This window comes from Trachemys scripta, chromosome 2 (assembly GCF_013100865.1).
Source record: "Trachemys scripta elegans isolate TJP31775 chromosome 2, CAS_Tse_1.0, whole genome shotgun sequence".
NCBI lineage: Eukaryota > Metazoa > Chordata > Testudines > Emydidae > Trachemys > Trachemys scripta.
In genome coordinates, this window is record NC_048299.1 from 162,592,956 (window position 1) to 162,617,198 (window position 24,243).

At 42.3% G+C, this 24,243-nt stretch overlaps 1 protein-coding gene and 1 long non-coding RNA gene across 3 annotated transcripts in view; one reads left to right on the top strand and one right to left on the bottom strand.

The window, feature by feature from the left end:
- Positions 1-412: 412 nt before the first annotated feature.
- Positions 413-23,512, bottom strand: LOC117873079 (MARVEL domain-containing protein 3-like). Of its 2 annotated transcripts, none has more exons than XM_034762097.1 (4): positions 23,231-23,358; positions 21,100-21,260; positions 16,017-16,186; positions 413-1,343 (listed from the first exon to the last, which is right to left on the bottom strand). In XM_034762097.1, exons 2-4 carry the CDS (start codon positions 21,213-21,215, stop codon positions 646-648), a joined length of 984 nt encoding a protein of 327 aa, XP_034617988.1. In that variant the 5' UTR covers positions 21,216-21,260; positions 23,231-23,358; the 3' UTR covers positions 413-645. The 2 variants fall into 2 exon arrangements, with proteins under 2 accessions (XP_034617988.1, XP_034617987.1); XM_034762096.1 differs by having other exon boundaries at positions 416-1,343; positions 23,263-23,512.
- The window catches only part of LOC117873080, a 28,647-nt gene continuing 27,880 nt past the window's right edge, over positions 23,477-24,243 (top strand). The window contains exon 1 of the long non-coding RNA XR_004644642.1: positions 23,477-23,577. This is a non-coding gene — a long non-coding RNA (uncharacterized LOC117873080). The remainder of the gene's footprint in view (positions 23,578-24,243) is intronic.

Here is a 24,243-nt window from a genome sequence, read left to right on the forward strand (position 1 = left end):
GGTTTGATTGCCAAAAAGCCGGACATGTCCGGGAAAAACCGGACGTATGGTAACCCTAAGACCCACTGAAGTCAACGGGAGTTACTCACAAAATAAAAGTTAGGCACGAGCTTAAGTACCTTTCTGAATAGAGGCCTAAATCCATTAGCTGGAAGTGTTGATAGATTATTAACCTCTTATATTGGCTGGCCAACTGGAGGGGAAGAAGAAATGAAATTCCCACACTCCTAGTTGGGGTTATATCTATACAAAGGAAACTAAAAAAAAAAAAAAGAAAATAATTCCCACCACTATTAACTAGTTCAGCTCCCCCAATATTAACGTGCTGGTGTTTACTAGAGTCAGTTGGACCTGCTTTGAGCAGGGCTGAACTGTTGAAACCAAATATTTTTACATTTGAAAATAGACTTAAGTAATTGGTGTAACCATCTAAAATTAAAATTTACTGTGACAAAGTAAATTTTATTACATTCAGGACTTTTTAGTCCATCATAAAATTGACAATTAATGCTGTACATGTGTACACTATGGTCCGTATGATACAGATGCTCTGTATTTAAAAAAAAGCTAAAAATATCAGATCCAGTGCCTGCTCATCACCGGAGTTCATGCTCCCTGCCACTGCACTGAGTTCCATGACAGATTCTACACCAGTGTTGCTACAGTCTGTGCATTGTGAGTGCTTTCGGGGCTTCTGTAGTCCTTTTGGTATTCTCTCTCTCTGTAGCTGTTCTCAAGGCTGTATTGAGTCCTGGTCATCTGGCTCCGAAAGGCCCGTACTTTTCGAATGGTGAGTGCACAGATCACAGAACTTGGGAAGTACAAACAAGCAGCAACGATGCCAAACAGGCTGACAGCTGCATCACCCCCCTGAACCTCGCAGTTCATCCAGGTGTACCCACGGCGCGCATACAGTCTTTCCCTCTTCTTGCATGTGTCGGTGGAGTTCACCTGGATGATTAAGTGTAAGTAAAGGCCAACAGCTGCAATATACCCCATACAAGCCAGCGCATCAAAGGCACATTCTGCCACGAGCATCTTCACAGAGAGTCGATCAATGGGTTTTGCACCAACGATGAGGAACAGGAGTGTAAATGCTGCTAATGTCAGGCTGAAGGCTACTCCCCCATACACACAAGGAGCTCTCATCTGGCTGTACTGCATGTCCAGGTCTCGCACCTCCTGGAACTCAGTTCCTTCAAATGGGCTGTAAAACGAACCAATGTTGAAAGAGCCCGTTCCCAAACCTCCCATAGAACTGTAGCCAGCAATAGCTGCATGGGAGGCTCCAACACAGATCAGCACTAGAATGTTGACGGTAACTTCAACAAACTTCAAAATACCTGAAGGAAGAAAAGGGTGAATGAATTAAATATTGGCTTAAAATGTATTTGTGCAAAAGGCGGGGAGAAGGGGTAAGAGAGAGAACTAACACATTTTAAACTACAGAGAGACCATATTGAGCTTTTCTCCTCAGGGGAGGCTACAGAAAAAGCCCTCCTTTGTATACGAATCATCCGCTTTAATTAGTGTACTTCAGAGCCTGAGCAAGATGGCTTTTTCAGTAATATGACAGTGCACTTGATAAGTGGATCATGCAAGAAAAATCCATAAAGGTTTTTACAGTGTTGCTTGTGCTGTGATGAAGAAAAGCACCAACAGATTGTATTTGGTATTCCAGCTGCTTAACACACAACCACATGGAATGGGAGCTGTCCATCTGAACAAAACTGTGGACAAGATTTTTTGTTTGTTTGTTTTAAATCTCCAAGCTCCTCGTGCCTTTTTTTTTTTTAAATCAGGCCATTTATTAGATCCCTAAATATGCACTTAGTAACCTTACTTTAGGCTCCTGTTTTTAAAAAAAAAAAAAAAAAAAAAAAAAATTGGCCTCTTATTTGCTGGATCTAATCTAAATCAAACAAGGTTTTTAAAATAATAATTAAGGAGACACTTGTTCAACCTGTGTGCCTCGACTGACCTCCTTTTAAAGGGAAGTAAATCCTATGATTCCCAGCTTGTCTTGCCTAACCCCCACTTTCTAAAGCTAAAACTGTATGAAAAAGTTCTTCTAGGCTGACCATCTTCCTCCTCTTGTTTTAAAAAAAAAAAAATAAATAAAAAATGTATGGCATGGACTTTAAGCAAAGGAACAGCATTTGGATAACTGACTCTTGTTTGTCTATGACAAAGTAACAAAAGTAAAGCTGGAGTTCTTCAATTTCAAACCATCCACCATTACAATGGCAATTTTATGAAGAGATACCGTTTAACATTTTCTTCCAATCCATCACCAAGCTGACAGGCAAAGGACCTTTTTATAGAAAGGATTTACTGACCTCTGTTACTAGTAGTAGGCCAATATCTGTATTCTAACAATCAGCCAGGTCAATGTTTTAAAAATCAGAATTGCATGTAACTTTTCTATAGCAAGGTTATAGGGGTTGATGGCTGTCCATCGGATATCACTTCCTGGAGCATAACTGCATGTTAAGTGTCTGCAATCCAACTGAATGCTGGCATTTCAAAAGGGCATTTTAACCAGCTGGTTGCTCCCCAATGTAATACAAGTCATAAATATAATATGTAGCTCTTCATCTTAAAGCAGCTTACAAAATATATCCACACAGCAAACAAATACCTCCATCCTTGGGTTTGGAAAATGGGAACAAATTGGGAGGAGGGAAAATTTTGCCCAAGAACACCAAGGCAAAACCTTGCTGTATAAGAAAGTGTCACAGGATTTTTAATGTCCATCCAGGGAAGACAGTTTTCCTATCACACATTAACACCCATATACCCAAGACTGCATAGAACTCGTTTTATCTACCTTGTATGTCAGGCATTGAACCAGTGCCTCCAGGAAATTCAGGTACTGTACTATCCCACCTCTCCAAACACGTATACAACAGGCCTGACCAAATATAATGGCCTGTTTTTATTAAATCTCCATTTTTACTACTTACTAATTCAGTCTTTGTACTGTTTTGTCTTACTCCATTAAAAAGGACTAAATGTTTATTTTATCTGGAAAAGTGCTGTAGTTTGGATCCTGCTCACTTCAAGCACTGAGCCTCCTACAATGTAAATAGTCTTAGAGGAAGCGACAGTATAGAATTTATCTTCAGATTATGTTGGACTAGAAAATCTAAGTGTTAATCTTATGTGATGACATCACCTTAAACAAGGAATTCAACAAAGTTACTGAAGGTCTTGTAAAGTGCTGGTTCTAGCCAGTGATGCATGTAACACCACTGTTTTATTTACTGTTTGATGTAGATGGTATTTTAGATCTTACTGCATATTTTAAAACCTCCAGGATGGTAAATGTGAAGAAGAATTTTTCATGGGTCTAAGTAAATAATTCTAATGTAGAATTTGAAAAATATTAACTACTTCAGCATAGTGTCTCTGCTTCTGTGCTATGCAGAGCTAGTCCTTCAATATGTAAGTAGTAATGATGATAACTTCGGTAACCACTAGAGGGCAGACAAAGTTTAGTAAAGGTTTTATTGCAGTTATATTTGAAGCTTCAGGAGGCCAAACCTGTAGGGTAGCAAACATGCTGCACCTCCTTACTTCTGAAAGTAATTACCGAGTCCCTAAGGTTCTTCTTACCCCCGCTCCCTATTCTTTGCAGCAATAAGTGAATACAGGCTAAATGTAAGAAGCTCGCCAAAAGCTTGCCAAAATGGTCGTGCATTTACTGGCCATTACAAAGTGGGACACAAATCGCAAGAAGCCTACAGTCTTTCACTTTATGCTGCCAAATTCATCTGTGTTGCATTTCCCTGCTGTTATCTAGCCAGCTGCTCTCTGTTGCTGTCAGATCTGTCTGAGCTTGCAAAGAAAGGAATGAAGCAGCACAACAAAGATTAGACTATGGAACATCCTTCCTCTTGCTAGGCTGTGTTGTTCTAGAAACCTTTGTTGCACTTTGGAAAATGGGATTTCCTGGTGCGAAACCAACTGTGCTCTTCAATGGAGAGGTCTGAAAAACCCTGGAACCCGTATAATAGCATGAAAATTACTGAACCCAATCTACAATTTTGCAGTGCCCGTAGCTTACTATGTAATTGCAGTGGGCCTGATTCTGATATGCTGATTTCAGTGAGACTCCTTCTGGAATAAGGTACTACAGCATGAGTAAGAGTAGCAGAATCTGGCCCTTAGCAAGCAGGAGAGGAAATAGATTGAGGTTACATGTGTAACCATCTTTGACAGTAACAGGAGTTGCTTTATGGCATGTTGTGAATTATATTTCCACAAAGGCAAGAAATTCAGGTTAGACGGGTTTGAGCGTCAGTAGGATTTTAACACTAAACTACCACAACGCTGACTTATTGAGGAATTTGGGCTCGGCTTCATTGAACCAAGTTCACTGTACTTGCATAAACAACACAGAGTCTTCCAGTGACCCTCTACTTCCCAGTGACTTGCAGCATATTCAGACTGATTGTAAAATGGGCAAACATCCACGGCTCTCCTAAATCAAAAAAAAGAAAAGTCCGCTCCAGAGCAAAACCGGCAGCTGTGAATTACAGGGCAGTGGGGCTAAGTTTTGTCAAAGTAATAAACCGCTAAAGCGATTAGAACTCTGGATTAAGAGCCCTTCTCAAAGTTTGACTTCCTTTAAAATATACACAATACATTGATCAGAGTACTGTATCCAAGCCCTGCACTGTTCTCTCAGCAGCTCTTGTTCCTTCTCCGATCTCATTTATTGCCGCCTCCTAGAAAAACTCCCAAGCTACTGCTCCTGCCACTATCCTCCAGTTCCACCCAGGGAGAAGTTTACTTACATGAGGTACACGTCTACCTCGATATAACGCTGTCCTCAGGAGTCAAAAAATCTTACCGTTATAGGTGAAAGTGTTATATCGAACTTGCTTTGATCCACCAGAGTGCGCAGCCCCACCCCCCCCGGAGCGCCTGCTTTACCGCGTTATATCCGAATTCGTGTTATATCGGGGTAGAGGTGTACATTTTGTAAAATTTTCCCACAGCAGCCATACTGGTGCCTGTATGTTGGGAGCTCTAGTGTGCTCGGCCTACTGTCGGTTTTAACACACCATATCCATTACACTGAGCAGGGGTCAATGAACCTATGGTAAGAATACCAGCTGCTGATGCACCTTGTCTGAACTAGGGCTTGCAATATCGCTCATACTTGTCGAGCTACACTATTCTGAACAATGACAAGAAATTTTTACAAAAAATCCGCTATGTAAACACGGGTTGGCGTACGTTAGTTTAAACCTAGTGCCCAATTTTCTGCACCAGTACAAGCAATGGTGTAGACGCAAGCCCTGATACTGTTGCTGAGGAACGAGCACTAAACACGCCAATTTAGTGGGTCTTGCCCCTGTGTTCAGGCTCTAACTGATCACCATATACAGGGTCAGGAAGGAACTGTCCCCCAAGTCAGATTGGCAGAAACTGTGTGTGTGTGTGTGTGTGTGGCAGAGGGGATGGTGGGATTCGCCTTCCTCTGCAGCATGGGGCACAGGTCATTTGCTGGTCTAAATTAGAGCAAGTGGTGGATTCTCTGTAACTTGAAGTCTTTAAATCAAGATTTGAGGACTTCAGTATCTCAGCCAGAGGTTATGGGTCTATTATAGGAGTGGGTGGGTGAGGCTCTGTATCCTGTGATGTGCAGGAGGTCAGACTAGAGGATCATGAGCATCCCTTTTGGCCTTAAAGTCTAAGCGTGTGGTGCAGCTTGAGTATTTCCACCTCCAGCAGCAAGGCCTCAGGTTTTGCCTAGAGTAGGATTTACAGGCGTGCCTGTTAGCTAGTATATCCTACCCAACTCCTTCTAATAGTCTAGTGTACACAAAGCAGAGTTTAACTCGTGCTAAGATGGCAGAGTTAAAGCCTATGAGGCTTTGACATTCCATCTTAGTGTGTGTAAGTCTATGCTGCCTAGTCTACTTCCAGTGTGTGTTAGCTAGCACCTCCTACTACAGTGTTCTAACTTTTCAGTCCTAGTTTAGACAAAGCCTGGGGGGGCTAAGCTGGAGCTGCTGCCCTGAAGAGTAAAGTGCTTGTTCTTACTAGGTGATTTCATAATTAATGGATATTTTTTTTCTCCAGGGTTTTTAGCATCACTTTTAAGGACAGCACACAATGGTTACCGATATCAGTATCACAGCCCGAGTCTTTCCCCAGAACCCCACCCCCACCGCCAAATAGTGAGCCATGCAAAAACTCAGATCTCATCTCTACCACTCATGAAGAAATAAAAAAGTGGACTTTACAGTGTGCCCAGCAGATTGGAGGAACTGAAGCTTGTCTGACCTAAAGAAATTGAGTAATACACCTCTACCCCGATATAATGCTGTCCTCAGGAGCCAAAAAATCTTACCGCGTTATAGGTGAAACCGCATTATATCAAACTTCCTTTGACCCACCGGAGTGCGCAGCCCCGCCCCCCCCGGAGCGCTGCTTTACCGTGTTATAGCCGAATTTGTGTTATATCGGGTCGCGTTATATCGGGGTAGAGGTGTATTGGCCATTAAGTGAGGGAGTAGAGCAAGTTTGGTTTGGGGAGGAGGTGGGGGGAGGTCTGCTTATAACTCTGCAATTTAACACCAGAAACCAAACAATTTAGTGTAACACCACCATCACTCATGCACAAAACCGCTCCTTTGTCTCAATAATTTGAAGGAAGGAAGGCAATAGTATTTCCCATAACTTGAGGGTGAAATTTTATACACCTGCATAAAATTGAGACTGCTCTGAAGGAAACCTACATGACCAAAACATGTTAGGTTTAATTATTTTAAAATAAAACACACCCTGGACTGTATGGTTGCCTCCAAACTTGAATATGGGGGATTAGTTATCTATGGCTTTAGCTCGAGCTAAGTTAAGTTCATATAAGGACTAATTGTGTCATAAAAATAGTTTCAGTAGTTCATTCCCATGGCGATTCTGTCAACAGTGAGAAGTTTCTGATCGTGGTAGGTTAAACAAAGATGTATTGTTGCAGTCTGTGGTGTAGAATATGAAGACCATTCTGAGAGCCTTAAAGGAAAACGACCCTTTTTTTCTTTTAAACTTCAGAATAATCTTGGACTGTCTCAACTAATGGTATTGAATTTTGTAAAAAAAAAAAAAAAAAAGTAATAACATTCATCATGAAAGCTAAAAAAATATACAGGATCTAAGCCAAAGCCCACCGAAGTCAACAGACTCTCCCTTGTGTTGCAAGGATCAGACTGTGTATCTTTGAATAGTAGTACTCTTATTGAAAAGTCCTGTAGAATTTAATAATGTAACTGTTTTATATTATTTTAATGGTACTATTTATACATGATGCAAAATTCCTGTAGAAGATGAATCTCTATTATACAGTTTTTAGAGTAGTTTCTGTAGATGCATATTAAATTTCTGTTGAACCCTGATAGTTTTTCCTTATGAAAGTTGGTAGGACTTTTCCGTAAATCCTCATGAAGTCTTGACCACACCCAGACCAGGTAAGTCTACAGCTCCCCCATACCCGAAACTGAACTCTAGTTACTATTCCACCTAAGTTCATCCCTTACATCATGTCCCGGAACTGTTGTCACTCGCGTCCCCGTCTCTCTCCCTCTCTCTCTCTCCCGCCCCCCCGGACTCTTCTTGGTTCTTTTTTCCTTTTCTTGTTTTTCACTTCTGTGAATTATTTTAAAAAAATTGTGTTTTCCTCCTCTTTTTCCTTACTTGTCTGCTTACTGTGATCCTCACCTGAACAGTGTGTACCACTGTATTTGGGTTGGGCAGAATTCATGGTGGCCCCATAAGTGCCAAGCTATACATGTGGTGGCTGACCTGAATGTGAAAACTTGTGCCAGTGAGCTACTGCATAAATCTGCAGCCCTGTGCACAGAAGCTGTCCTTGTGGCAGGCTCCATTAGGGGCTGTTATAGAAGCAGGTCTGATATGAATTGGTCAGCTCAAGGGTTAAAGGCTGCACAGCCCATTTGAAATTCCCTGAGCCAGTGAGTCTCCCTCATTTAAAACAGATTTTTTTTAAAAGTAGGTTGGATTTGGGTTTTAAAGACCAGTATTCTGACAATATATAGTGACTTGCAGAAGCAGGAATCAAACAGTTCTGCAAAGGATTCCGTATGTAGAACTACTCTTGCCAATAAACATTTTGCATTCCACAGAGTAAAGTTACAGCTGAACTTGAGGCTTTACAGTCACCTCTGTGCTGCTGCAGCAGCTGGATTGAGAGAGGAAAGGGGGAGATGGAAAGCTAAGAAAATCTGACAGAAGAAAGGAAAGATTTTTAAAAACACCAAGGGAAAGAAGAAGAGACACGTCAGTGAAAGGAAAAACAGGTGAGGAGGATGAAGAAGAACAGAACGAAAGGGCAGACAGAAGAGAGAAGGTCATTATAAAAACAGGGGGAGAAGGTAACGAAGGAAAATGAAACAGCAGACATAGAAAGGTAACATTCTAAAAACAATCTAATAAAGCTGGATGCCTCCATATTGCAATAAAGTTCCATGTTCACAGGAGTGTGTGTTTTGTGTTGTACACCTCACGTGTACATATCCATGAGGTGTGATCCTGCTGCTATTGAAGTCAACAGCAAAAGTCCCTCTGTCTCTAATGGTGCAGGATCAGACCAATAGAAAACATACTATGTAAAAAACCACCCACCCTGCGGTTTGTATGTTCCCTTTCCAGTGGTGCTCTTCTTTCTCTGGATATTGCTAAAACATCCCTAATGGGGTAATACTTAAAAAGCACTCAGGTTCCAGGAGTTAAGACAGGCAATGTAATGACAAAATTTAATCACTGAGCCTGGGAATTCAGGGGAGCCTAAGGGAATTAGGTACCTAAATCCCATTGAATTCAAATGGAATCCAGGTGCCTAAGTCTTGTGGGCTCCTTTGAAAATATTTTAATGAGAGAAAATCTTGTTGAATTAAAATTATTCAATTTGTCAAAATATTTTATGGCCCTAAGCTGGTCAAATGACAGAGAAAAATTAGTCAAAATTTTGAAAATATTACAAAATTGGATTTAGCAGCTCTAGTCAGAAGAGAAGCAATAGCACTATCCTTTTAAATATTTGTAAAATGTCCCTTGTTAGTGAAGATAATGCTGCTTAGAAGCCTCAAGTGACTCCTCCTGATATCTTGGTAATTGTCAAGTTCATGTGCAGGGGTTGTTCCATTCCCCACATCCACCCCACCCCGGAGACCATTTTCGCCCATAGGAGCAGTTTTCCCATACTGCCAAGAACTTACTCCAAGTCCTACTGTTTGAAACTCCTGCCTGTACTGCATCTGTGGCATATTTGGGACTTGCAGGACTGTCCAGCCAAAATTGACAAACCTGATCCCTAAGTGATGGAGGGCAGCTAGCATGATAATAACTTCATGCTCCAGCACCACATAGCGTTAAGCAGTAGCTGCATCATATGGGCTGAGAGCAATATGGCAAATAACTTCAGGCCACTTGAGGGATCAGGACATCTTAACCTTTTGCATGGTTCTTGCCTGAGCTTATTCCAGGTCCTGCCTTCTACTTAGACCTGGTCTACAACGGGGGGGGGGTCGATGTAAGATACGCAATTTCAGCTATGGGAATAGCGTAGCTGAAGTCGACGTATTTTATTTTGACTTACCTCCCATCCTCACAGCGCGGGATCAATGGCCGCAGCTCCCCCGTCAACTCCATTACCGCCGCTCACCCTGGTGGAGCTCCGGAGTCGACGGGAGCGCGTTTGGGGATCGATATATCGCGTCTAGACAAGACGCGATATATCGATCGATCGCTACCCGCCGATCCGGCAGGTAGTCTGGACGTACCCTTAGACTCTTTTCATCCACTATTTTCCTTGATTCTTCCTACAAAAGCAGGAACTGATATTTGCTGCTTCTGTGACTGCAAAATTCATCCCTGAAGCATTGAGGTTGAAGCAGATGAGAAGAAGCTGACACACCAAATCTTGGGTCCTGTAACAATGGGTCCCAATCTAATAACATCACAGAGGGGCCTACATTTATTTTAACTGGCACTGGGCACTTGCAATAGTACTTCCTGTTGTGCGTTTCAAATACTGAGATTTTCACCTGATGCACCCAGAGCTTTCTAGAAGGTGGCAGGTAAATACCTCCCTGGTGCCGGAACAAATGTACTGAGTTGGTATGAGGAAGCCACCTTTCCCCAGCTCTTTTTACTATTACTCCTCCTTTATTAAACTGTCCTTCGTAACTAGAAGGTACTCTGATAATTACTGCTTTTGAATTAGCATCACTTGCAGAAGCTCATAGACTCATAGACTTTAAGGTCAGAAGGGACCATTATGATCATCTGGTCTGACCCCCTGCAAGCTGCAGGCCACAAAACCGTCCCTACCCTTCCCTTGACTCTGCTGATGAAGTCCCCAAATCCTGTGTTTTAGTGACTTCAACTGGCAGAGAACCCTCCTGCTATCTGGGACAGGCTAGGGGAACTTGTATGCTGGGACATTTTGTTAAATCAGGCAAACCTAGGTTGTAGAACCAATACCACAGCAGGGTCAGTGGAACCTGTTCCACAATATGCTTTTTTTTTTATAATTGGTTTATCCTCGTCTCAGGAAAAATGTTATAGCTAAATTTAATAAATACATATGTAAGCTGACTGGGAACAGTACTAGTCTGTTGGGGTGATTACCTTTGAGCATGATTACACTTGTTAAAGGAAATAATTATTTTTATTCTAATTGTTAGAGGAGTTTGGCTCCAGTGTGGGGAATCTCAGCCCGACATGGTCATAAAAAACAAGATATTCCTAAATGGGAATAATAAAAGTTGTGAACTTAACTGATCAATTCTAGTTTAGCCCATCAAGCATAATGGGCAGTGTCATTCTTCTCTTCTTTTAGAGGTTGTATACATTAGTGACATCATGGATTAATATCAAATATCTACCTAGTAGATCATACCGGCTTTGCTACTGTCTCCTGCTCTGGCCTTGGGTAAATCACTTCAGCTCTTAGCCTCAGTTTCGCCATCTCTGAAAATGGAGGCAATACTCAGCACAACCTTGGAAGATCAATAATTTGAGCTGGGAGCCTCCGTGAAAAGTGGTTCATGACAGAGTGGCAAAACATATGATGTAAATTTCAAAATGGACATGAAAGAGGTTGATCCTATGTCTACTGGACTGATCTCTAATCATTGGGGTTGATTTCTATCTTAAAATTGTTCCCAAACTATTAATTCCACTATTCAGAACTACTTTCCAGAATTGGTAGCGGTGGTTAGAACTTCCAGTCACATTTCTGAGAACAGAGGCTTATGGATGCTTATGCTGTAATTAGTGCTGGTTTATTAATGCGTGAACATATCCTGGAGAAAATCATGTTAGTGCACTTTAATTTTATTTCCTGCTGAAATGAAATTTAATTTTATTTGCCTTTAGTAAAAAGGGTAAAACTGAAATTAGAAAGTTTCCTTGTTGCTGAGAGATGATACCACTCTCTTAGAAGACGGGGGTCTGAACAATTAGAGCGTTTAGGTTACATGTATGTTCTAGCAGCCTATTATACAATACATTTGAGAAATACAACACTGTTCACTGCATTTGCTTTGAGCTGTGTTCCTGCTGCTGAAAAATAGGATTTCTGTTACACTTGTTCCCTGCAAACTGTCTCTCAAATGTCTTTCTTTAATCTTGCTATTCATTTGGAGTTTAGAAAGTTAGAGACTAGGTAGTACCAGAATTAAAATAGATTACTAATGAGAGATTTTTTTTATTGAATAACTTCTTGAATTGTTGGACTGGGCTAGAGTAATGTATAGACAAAAGATGAAAGGACTTCATGGACTTTTACTGTATAAACAAAAGTACCGTAAATAAATGTTGCCATGTCACTATTGCTTTCTCTTTCACACCAATAAAAATCTATTGAAACAAAACCAAAAAGTGTGTGGGGTGTCAATTTTTCATTTTGGTTTGGGGGTAAGGACACCCCAAACATCTCTACCCTATTTAAGATTAGAGCCTTACTCTCGGACTTGACTCAGTTTTTGCCCAAACCTAGGTGAAGAAAGTAGTGTGAGGCTCAATCCAGCACTTTCCACACCTATGACCTTCATTCTCCTACCTCCCCACATCCTCTGTCCTATCATTCAATAAGAGTAAAACTGCATATGAGCAAACGCATAAATTACAAGTTTATTTTCATTGTCACAGGAAAAGGACATGCAAAAAATTAATAGCATTAATTGTAAAGCAAATAAATGTAATGTTTTGTGAGTCTATTGCCAAACATTACAAATATTTTTAACCTACATTTTGTTAGCATATTACAAATGCTGTGTGTTAGGTAAATTGTAAATAACTATTGCAAAAAGTAGTTCCTTAATTTACAGTAAGTCTTTTAAGTGTCACCATCATTGTAAATTTTTCTTTCATATCCCCATCTCAAATATGGGATTTTTAGAGGCACCATTACCCTTGAAATCTAGTCAGTTAAAATACATCAAGGTGAATAATTTTTGGTGTTAACACGAGCCCCCCAAGATCCCCTACTAATCGTTGTGGGATAATTTCACTTCCCTATTTTTTCAATGGTTTTCTCTCCTTCTCTGAAAGACGTTGCAAATTGACTATACAGGGGAGGACAGTAAAGTTATATACACACACTGCTATTAAGTGCACAAGATTTATAACAAAAGTAGTGAAGAGTACAGACTCTTCTAGTTATAGTGGTATTACGCATTACTTGTAACTACAGCAGATAAAAAAAATCAGATGATTTCTTTTAAATAAAGTGGATAGTAGTATCTCAAGTCTAAATAAATTAATATATGAAGGTTTTGTCTTTTTGAAACAGTTTTTTACATTTTTAGGTTGATTATTTTTCACTTTAAACAATCAATAAATGCTCAGCTAATGTATATTGTCACCAAATTCCTATATTCTAAAATAATTTGTCAGTGGCTAGTTCTATTGTATAGTTGTTTTGCTGCACCAAATCCACTGGTTTGTCAAGCCTCCAATGCTTTTCCCTAAAAATTACACTGGGAGTAATTAGTCATTAGTTCCTAGAGCAGTACCATCCTCACACTGGCAGTGCTAATTTGAATACCAATGATATCTAAAACTGAGGCAGGTAAACTTGATTGGAAGAACGGGGTACACAGGTAATAGATCTTGCCTTACTCAATATTAATCTGATTAACTGCATATAGTTAACTACCATAGTTTGTTCATATAATTGTATTAATTCACATTTTGACTATTATACTTGACAGAATAATAAAAGCAATATGAAACAGATCTTGGTACAGATGCATTGCTCTGATAGGTTTTATATTTTAATAAAGTAGAAGAGGCATTGTTTTGTCTTGATAAATAATGCAATATCTGTATGGACCATTTTAGCATCACAAGGACCAGTATTTCTCTGCAGTAATTTTTATAATTTCTGAATTTTAAGAGACTGTTTTGGAATTAGATCTATTTGTTTTGCACAATATTTTTCATTTGACAGCTGGAAAGAGGCTAATAGATAAAGGTGGTTTGAAAAGGTCAAAGGGGTGATATAGTTCAGGAAAATTACTGTAACTGCAAACCATAAGTCTTGAAAATGAGAGATCTACGGGGTGAAAGATAAAAATGTAATAGGAAAAGGCTTGGTTTTCCAAAAACAAAAGTGTAAGGAAAGGAAGAGCCCTATCCTGCAAAAAAAAAAAAAAAAAAAAAGACAAAAAGAAAACCACCAGGTGAGAGAAATTAAATTTAAGAGGATCCTCTTGTGTGCCTTGCTCCCACCTACACGTTAGAAATTGAATTTAAGGATGTTTTAACTACTTTTCTTATTTCTTCTGTCTCCCTCCATAGAGAGCTTCAAACAGAGAACTGAAAACTTAAGTGGCATCAAATGTTAGGGAAAAGTGTCAGTTTTAGGTGGTAGCTTTCTTTTATTGAGTCCAGTACTGGGTGGTTGTCTTTTAAACAATGAACACACAAGAAGGAGAAAGACAGCAAGAGATGGAAAAATGCAGTTCCTTTCTCTGGTGCTTGCAGTTCAGTTTTTGGAAGGCTATAGCACAAACCAATTGGCCTCTTCTAGACCCCCGTTTTAATCCCCTGACTCTAAGTGGGGTTGCCAATTTTGGTTGGATGAATTCCTGGAGGTTTTGTCACATGAAATTATCGTTAATTAAAGATTAATCTTTAATTCCTGGAAACTCCAGGGCAATCCTAGAGGGCTGGCAACCCTAGCTCTGAGGGCAAAAACATCTGTCTGGTCTGAGCATGGCAAAGATCTTGAGAGATCTGGTCATTTGGAAATCTTTTTGCTGTGAGTAGTTTGGCAAGCCAAGTGTGCAAGGGTTAGCCTGATCATGGCTGGCTAAACAAAATAGAAGACAAAGAGGAATAAGGTGAGAGTAGAAAGTAAAACAATAGGATAGCAGGAGCCCTCAATTCACACACCAGGTGTTGCTCAGGAAACAGCCATGGAGAAGATGTTATTTGGCTCCCTGTTCTGGTCTGAGCAGTGCTTATTTCAGAATCAGAGAAAAGAGGGTTCAATAGTGTGGTGCTAATTTCCTGGGTCTCAACATGTGATGGTGGAGATACACCTCTACCCCGATATAACGTGAATTCAGTTAAATTCAGTGGTAAAGCAGCGCTCCAGGGGGGTGGGGCTGCACACTCTGGTAGATCAAAGCAAGTTCAATATAACGCAGTTTCACCTATAACGCGGTAAGATTTTTGGCTCCTGAGGACAGCGTTATATCGGGGTAGAGGTGTAATTCATGTGGTAAGGATACCTTAGTTTCTAGATATTCCACAGAAAATGTCCAAAGGGAGCAGCAACATCCCTAGAGAGAAACTGACTATTGTAAAACAGAAAGATACCAGTTCTGCTTGTCTGACAAGAACAGGAGAGATGAGGCTTATTCCAGACTGTCCAAGCTGTGTATATTTTTCATCATTAAATTAGTTTATGGCTAGATTCATCAGGAAACTTAAGTACCTGGAAAATCACTGGATTCACAAAACCTGAGTTCAGCTCCTAGGCTCCCTATACAACAAATGGGGAGACTCAAGTGCCTCTGAATGGGATTCAGCCAGCATGCTGGGAGGCTCCTTGCCTAAGAGAGCCAAGGTAAGGTGTGTGTGCACTAAGGCCAAACCCTTTTGAAGACAGGCATCGAAGTCCCGGTTGCAGGGAGGTGCCTAGCTCTGCTTGGGATTCTCAGCTGCAAAACCGGTCTTGGTGTTAGGCACCTAATACCATTTTTTCGAGAAGCTCAAGGGGGAGAAGAGAAGAAAGTGGCCCTCCCTCAGAACTTTTGGCCTAGGGTCAGAGTTCCCAAGTGGAATGTGGGAAACCCCCGGTTCAAATCCCCCCACCCCACCTGAGGGGAGAAGGTGAGTGCCCTGACCACTGTGCTATAAGCTTCTCCAGAGCAGGGCTCCCTCAAGCTCTCCTGTTGAAGCTGTTCCACTGCAGATAAATACTTAAGTCATTGGAGCAGGGGACCTGGACCCTGGGTCTCCCAGGTGAGTGCTCTAATCATCAGGCTGTACAGTCACTCATACTTGCTCTGGCTTTCTATCTTGGGCCCAGTGATTCCACAGTGATTTCTTAATGCAAAATTCCATGTTTTAAGGTGGCATATAAAGGCTTAGGGGCCTAAAAATGCGAATAGGTGCCTTGAGGAATTTACAAAAGCATCTAAGCAGCCTAGAGGCCTAAGTCCCATTGAAAGTCAGTGGGAGTTTGGTGCCTAACTCAGGCTCCTAGTCAGATTCACAAAAGCACCTATTTGCATCTTCAGGCATATCTTTGTAAATCTGGCCTGTAGACATTTAATAAGAACAATAACTGAATCGTAGCTATGCCATTCATGAATTAGTCTCCCTGGACATTGTTAGTCAGTCCCCTCCCTCTTTTGTCTCTTAGCCTGATTTTTTTGTGTTTATGAATCAGGATGTGTAATTGAAACAGACTCAAATCTGTGAAGTGACACATGGATGGTAAACCCAAATAAAAATCCACATACCTCTCCTTGAGCATAGGTTATTACATTTCTCTGAAAAGGTCTCTTTCTCGGGATCATAATTTGGTGGAGAATTGACATATCCATGAGTTGGTAGTTTGTTTTTTTGGTACAGGTCTGAATTCGCACTAGAAGGTCTTGAGTGTTGGTTGCCAGGAATCCCTTGTGTTGACCTACAAATGGGGTAGGAGTAAAGGATTATCTATAGGTGACAGCACAGTCTAATATTTTTTTGACAAGTGCACCAAAACAGTATTAGTTTCTGGAATTTTTGCTAACTGACTTGCTTCCCTGGTATGTGTGATCTCTTTCGTTTGCAGACATTTGGTCAAATGAGATCTGTTTGCAAGAATGTTCATGAAAAGCAAATCTATCACCTGCTTGCATGAATAAATATTCACAATGTTTTGTGAATATCACAGCGATTTTGAAAAACTTTAATTATTTACATAAGTCCATTCAACTATTGCTAATTCTTTTGTGTAATTTGCCCCCCCCCCCCAAAAAAAAAAGTGAGTGGGTGGAACTCTTATTTATAAATACCATGTATCCAGTGATCACTCATCTGTCATGAAAAGCAAATACTCCACTACCAGCCCATGGACAAACCAGACGCTAAAGTTTTCTGTAACCGTTGCACATAACAAATAAATCTGTAAATAATCACCACCAATTTGTGGATAAGCAATGTATTTCATGCATATTTGAAAATTTTCTGCATTTCACAATGATTCTTTTACAAGAATACAAAAGCATGGAATTAAAACCAGAATATAAAATATTTCATGACGGTAACATTGCATCTACACTCTCCTTTTTAGAATTTTACAAGATCTGGTACAATCTAGTCTTTCCCCCTTTCTCTGAACTCCCTTCTAGTTTAAGAATATCTTTCTGGTGATGCAGTACTACAGCAATGAATGCAATATTCCAGCTGTGGTAGCACCAGTGTCAGTGTGTATAATTATTGCCTTTCTGCTTGGATATCCAAAATTGCACTGGCCATTTTGTTGCCTTATCATACTTTAAACTCATCTATGAATAATGCTTTTTTACCATTTATGGTGGATTAGGAAACTATTTTCTCATCCTGGCAGATAATGGCCTGACTTTAGTTAAGCATACCTTCATTTCCTCAGTTGAACTACAGCAGTGCAATATGCTTAGGGTTACCATACGTCCTCTTTTTCCCGGACATGTCCGGCTTTTCGGCACTCAAACCCCCGTCCGGGGGGAATTGCCAAAAAGCCGAACATGTCCGGGAAAATGGCGGCTCTGCTCCTCCTCTGACTCTTCGGCTCTGTTTAAGAGCCGAGCTGCCCGAGCACTATGGGCTTCAGGCAGCCCCCTTGCCTCCAGACCCCAGCCACCAACCGGGCACTACCCCTCCCGGGCTCCAGCGGCGCAGGGTCCGGAGGCACGAGGGCTGCCCAAAGCCGGTAGCGCTGGGGCAGCTCAGCTCTTAAACAGAGCCGAAGAGTCAGGGGAGGAGCAGAGCCTCCAGCCGCGGCGGCTCTGCTCCTCCCCGACTCTTCGGTTCTGTTTAAGAGCCGAGCGCTACGGGCTTTGGGCAGCACCCATACCTCCGGACCCTGCGCCGCCAGAGCCCGGGAGGAGAAGTGCCCGGCCGGGGGCGCAGGGTGTGGGGGCTGCCCGGCAAACCGTGAAGCTGGTAGCGCTCGGGCAGCCCTTTCCGCGTGGCTGGGAGTGGGAGGGAGGAGGGGCGGAGTTAGGGTGGGGAAGGGGCGGAGTTGGGGCTGGGGGTGGGGAAATGGGCGGGACCAGGGCCCATGGAGGGTCCTCTTTTTTTTTTATTTGTTAGATATGGTAACCCTAAATATGCTGGGGCACGAAACCATCAGTCAGTTTAGTCCACCTAGTACAGAACATTGCAGTACATCTCCTCAGTAACAAACTATTATTAATACACCTGTCTGCCACTATTCCCATAGAATAGCAAGTCCCAGGTCTTAGTTCTTTATCTTCAGGGATCAAAATTGCTTGGACCCAGAAGAGCTAAAAGATTTCCTGAAGCTCTGGTATGAGGACAGTGATCAACAACTCCATCCCTTAGTCACAACAGAACTTTTTATCACGAGGGGGGAGAGAAAATGTATCTGTGCAGGAGAGAGCTTTCTTGGGGGCAGGTTTGAAACTGTAGAACAAATCCCTACAGGAACTAAGGATCATCACAAGCCTCACATTTTCTGCTCCAAGTGCAAAGCATGCTTCTCTCATCTGCGTTCTCTAGCATACAGACATAGCAGCGTGAACATAAAAGCCCTATCAAACCAAAACACAAAGCTGCCCTACAACTAAAACACAGTTCTCCCTCAGAGGAGGAGGAGAGAATGGACTGCATGTGACAGATGTCACACACATTTCAATGCACGACTGAAAGGCTCTCCATCTCTATAGTTATGAGGATGGAGTAAGAAACTGTACAGAAGAGAGCATGTCTAATATGATGTCTTATTACTCTTACATTTCCTTCAGCATTATTACTTTAAAATTTCTCCTTCCAATTGAACATCTGTCTGAGATTACTTATCCACAGATCTATTAGCCTGCATTTTTCCTCAACTGAATTTAGTTTCATTTTCTGATCTCTAGGTTCTTTTGCATTTCTCTGTCCTCCTCCAACTCCATGAATTTAACATAATCCACAAATAGTTAACCTGGGTGAGTAAGCAAAAGCATCCTCACTCTATAGAGAATTAAGCGATTTTTCTCTCTAGTTCTTTAACTTTAATCAACATTTTTCTGACTTTTGTCCTGGGTCTTGGAGCTGCCTGACAAACTAAACTGTGATTTATAAAATCTTTCAGCTAACTTGAAATCAATCCCTTTAATACTCCTGATGCAGCTGCTTCTCCCTATTGTACTGTGCTACTTGCCAGGAATGTTGATGTTCAAAAAAAGAGTATAATACAAGTTCCAAACAAAATACAAACGCTCCCCGGGTTACGCAAATCCGCACTTATGGAAAAAGTTCCGTAAGCTAGAAATTTGTGGAGGTGTGTTTTTTTTTTTTTTTTTTTTTTTTTTTGCGTAATGGTCAGGTATATGTTCCCGAGTTACGCAAGGCATTCCGGAATAGAACGCTTGTGTAAGTCCGGGAGCATCTGTATGGCCTCTTTCTGATACTGCTAGAAAATTAGAAAACTTTCTTTTCCTGGCCACTGTGCTCCCATTCTCCTCTGGGGGTTAGACTCTCAGTCAGGACTACATATTCAATGACGCAACACTTTCTCCCATCTTGGTGAGGGGAGGTGGTGTGTTTATAGGAGTCTATGGCCATGGGGCATCGTCGGAAATATAGACTGGCCAGAAAGCGAAACCCATAGAGAAGAGTGGGATCACTAGGCATCAAAACTACACTCCCCATGATGCAATGAAGTGTCACTTTGTATCAAAGTATTTTGCTTTATAGATGAAAACTGTTTCCTTCCCAATTTTCCATATCCCTTCAAAAATTGTCAGTGGTACAGTATCAGCAAACTTTCTTAATATCCTAAAATTCACATCAGCAGGGCCTGGTGATTATTTTTAAGATTTCCCTGTATTCTCTACTCTGCTCTTTACCATTAGTTACAGGGATTGTCTTGTTGGAATATTTTTTCCCCTCCCTCTTAAATATAGATTTTAAGGACTTCAGTATTTCAGACTTTTAAAATCATAATTACATTCATTCTGCTCCCCTGCATCCTCCCCATTTTATTAATTGTCCTGAAAATTCATTGTCTCCTCCTCTCTCAAATGCAGTCAAACAAACCATGCTGCATCCTAGTATGGTCTAGGCTGGAAGGGCTGGACAAGGAGAGCAAAACACATGTCAGTTTCTGAAGCCACCCCAAACCTGTCCATTAGCTAGGGTTGCCAGGCGTCCATTTTTTTACCAGAAGGCTGGGTCAAAAAGGGACCCTGGCGATGCCGGTCAACACCACTGACCGGGCTGTTAAAAGTCTGGGTGGCAGCACAGCGGGGCTAAGGCAGGCTCCCTGCCTGTCCTGGTTCTGTGCCGCTCCCGGAAGCGGCCAACATGTCCCTGTGGCCCCTAGGCGCAGGGGTGGCTGGGGAGGCTCTGTGTGCTGCCCCCACCCCAAGCGCGAGGTCCACAGCTCCCATTGGCTTGGAACTGAGGCCAATGGGAGCTCTGGGGGCAGCGCCTGCAGGTGAGGGCAATTCACAGAGCCCCCTGGCAGTCCCTCTGCCTAGGAACCACAGAGACATGCCCACACCCCTCACCCCATCCTGTACCCCAGACCAGAGCCCCCTCCTGCACCCCAAACCACTGGCCCCACCCTAGAGCCTGCACTCCCAGCAGGAGCCCACACCCCAACCCTCTGCCACAGCCAGGTGAAAATGAATCAGTGAGCAAGGGTTGGGGAGAGCGAGCGATGGAGGGAGTGGGAGACGCAGTGAGCAGGGGACAGGGCAAGGGTGTTCAGTTTTCTGCAATTAGAAAGTTTGTAACCCTACCATTAGCTGCTTCACATGTTGCACCACATCTACCCCAGACACTGAGACCTTGCTGACACACTAACACTGCTTTACTAAAAAGTGACCACATGTGTTTACACCAGTTTATTTTGGTTTAGCTTAAACCTGTTCCTAGTTGAAAAAAGTGTTCATTCAGCCTTAGCATCTGTTCAGCTAAATGGCATCTTCAGTTAAACCAGTGCAACTCTGCATGTAGACAAGCCTGCACCAACTGTCACCTCTGGGAAGACTAGGACATAACCACTCCTTGGTCATATGACCCAGCCACATCTCCTCATGCCCACAACTCAGCTCCTCCCTTCTTCCTTCTCTACCTCCATGACTCAGCCTCACCTCCTTCCTATCCTCCCAGCCCACGTGACCTAGTCTTCCTCAATGTAGTTCTTTAGTACAAAGAATGTTTAATTAGACTCTTTAAAACTTCCAGTAGCAAAATAACTCTGCCACAGTTCTGAATGTGGCATATTCACATTTCTGAATTTCAAGGCTGAATATGTCTTTCCTGGTATTGTAATAACCACAACATGAATGTAAAAACACAAACAAACTCCGCACCCCATAGTGAGGGACAAAGGAGACATACCTTCCATTGGATGGGTATGGCTTTTTAGCCCTTCTCTCCTCATGGTGTCTGTCAGATCCGTGGCTCTCATAATATCGGTGTTGCTTATTGCGGTGAGGTCTCTCAGCATGAGACATCTTGTTTCTCACATGTATTTCTTCTTGCTGAAATAATCTTCTGAACTAGAGAGAGAACCAATTCAGTTTATAGTTCTAATTACTCATTGATCAGCATTTGCACAACACGATCACCCTGTGCTAGTTAAGATTTCAGTAAAGGTGATTGAGAAGTACAGTGGGTGTGGGGGGGGGGGAGGAGAGGAGAGGAAAGCAGTACTTCGTCCATGAGTAGGATGTAGCTTCTCAAAAAGGAAGTAAGTTCTCTTTTTACTTTTCCATTGCCAAGTAACTTTGCCTTTTCTGTGTTCAACAGTACAGGTATTTAAATGGATTCGTCTTCTCGCCTAGCCTGATTACAAGGACAATGCATAGCATCCTCCTGTATTCTTCTATAAAGCATCTCTTAAGACTCGTGTAATGGTGTCTTTTTGTATAAGACATTAAGCATAGAAAATGCCCACCTACCTATTTAGGTCTGCATTGTGTGCATGTGTGGTTTCCACTGACTTTACTAAGAGCCATGTACAGCTGAGAGCAAAATTTAGCCCTTCTAGTACGTTTAAGAAAAGAACAGAAATTAATGCAATGCCCTTTAAATAAAGGGTTATAGTTCTGGCTATAGCTTAGGTTATGTGCCCAGCCCCACCCCCCAAAAAATCCCAACTATTAACATGGAGATAAGAGAGAGAGTACATTATCCTCCGGTATTTAGAGTAAAATACATTAGAGGTGTGGTAATTATCCTCCAACAATCAATGTTATTCAGGAAATTCAAATGTAAGGTTAACAAAGGAATCACAAGCTGTTAAGGCATGGAACTATGCAGTTACTTCACACCAAACAACCTTAATGCTGCCGTGTAGGGATACCATGTAACACCTAGACAATTGTGATTAATGCATAAATGTTTACAGACCCACATTAGATGTAACTGATTTATAAAAACTTACCCTCTGGCCTCCCCTCCCCCACGTTTTTTCCCTGGTGGTGGCAGTGAAGGGAGGAGTTAAGGTTGTATGGCTGACAAATGGGGAACCACCATCTTCCCTGAAGGCAGGGAATGGCTTCACTTCCATTTTTCTTGAAGGAATGCTATGACCAGTTTGAAAGTGGGTCATTGTCTTTCCTGAGAGCAACTCGTGGCTTCACTTTCATTAAGAACAAAAGGAGATTGCAGCTAATTTGAAAGATGGGCCCTTTGTGGAATTCTTTGCTGAAGGAGAAACAGTTATAAAGTGGCAAAAAATGACCACAATTTCTTCTAATGTAGCCCATGCATGAGATTTCAACTTTTAATTATGAGAAATTTGCATTCTTCCATTAAGATTATGCAGGCTGTGTGCACACACTCAGAGAGACACAGGATGATAAATGTAAAGTTCTCACTTGAAAATTAGTTTTGTCAAACTAATTACCTTTGTGTACATGTACAGTTTCAGAATATTAATTCTATACTCCGCCTTAGTGCTGTAGTTTTGGGGAGCATATACTGTGCCTGAATCCTTTGCTGTGGACCTACAGTACCCTACTACCCTACCGTGCCCTGGTTCCCAGCTCTGCCCAGTTCTGACTGTGTGATCTCGGACAGTTGACTTACATTTCTTGGCTCTTTAATTTCCTCACCTGGAAAAGGGATATACTAATTTTCACATCTACTAGTCTGGATTCCTAGTCCAAAATTTCAACCCCATAAGCCCCTTTTGAAGTGGAAAATGCCCCCTCTCCCCCTGCATGCCACCGGTTTAGCCTGGTCCTCTGGTAAACAACACAAAGACAACAGGTGCAGGACTTCGAATGGGTCACACCTACCTCTTCCCCAACCAGCAGGGGCCACTCTCAGAGAGATTACAACCCAGCCCCAGCTCCCCCCCCCGCCCCCAAATCCCCACCATATAAGACCCCGGCCATGCTCTAGTCCACAAAACCCCCAGCCTCTAGATCCCTGTCTGCACAGTCTCCTTAGCCCAGAAAATCCAGACCCAACCCCATGCACTTCTCCTGACCCCCCCCCCCCCCCCATTTCTCTCCCTTACCCCTCTTTAAAAGAGTATTTAAAGCGCCTCACTTGTCTGGCGGCGGCAGCAGCACCAGGGGCCTCTGAGCGAGTGGTTTTAGCTGAAGTTTCCTCCCTGGCTGCTCCCCTGGGCCTCCCTGTTTTCCACTGCAGGCCCGTGGAGTTGCATTTCCTTGTGTGTGTAAGGCCGGGGGAGGGGAGGAGGACGAGTCTCCCAGGTGGAAGACAGGTCACCGCCCCTCCCCGCGGCTCTCCGCTCTTGCGAAGGCTGGAGTTTGCTCACCGGGGAGTTTCGCTTCACACCGCGCTGGCTTCGTGCCCTGCGCGAGGTCACAGCAGCAGGGGAGCTCGCTGCTGAGGCCAAAGGTGGGTAGTGAGGGGGGACCAGGCAGCCTGAGACTGGGGATGTTGTTAATCTGCCAGGGAAAGCAGGAGTAAAACAGCATCCTACCTGTGCAATGTGCTGCCACCCAATAATTAGGACACAAGTGGCTGTAACCTGGGTGCTTAATTAGAGTGTAGTGTAGTGCCTTAATTGATATTTATACCTTCTCTCGCTAGTATTTATACAGCGTTTGGGAGCGGCTGCTATGTAGTGATATTTATGCCAAATATGTGGGGATATTCCTTCATTTTCTCAGCAGTAACTAATGGGGGGGAGACACAACAGAGCAGGCCTCAAGAGTTGGGAGTAATTAATTCCCCATTTTTACCCCAGCTCTGGCCCCTATTGCTTTGCACATCTAAACAGTCTCTTTTGGGGCAGTGGATCTCAACCAGGGGTACGTATACCCCTAGGGGTACGCAGAGGTCTTTCAAGGGTACAGCAACTCATTTAGATATTTGCTTAGTTTTACAACAGGCTACATGAAAAGCACCAGCGTATCAATACAAACTAAAATTTCATACAATGACTTATTTATACCACTCTATATATAGTACACTGACATGTAAGTACAATATTTATATTCCAATTGATTTACTTAATAACTATATGGTAAAAATGAAAAGTAAGCAATGTTTCAGTAACAG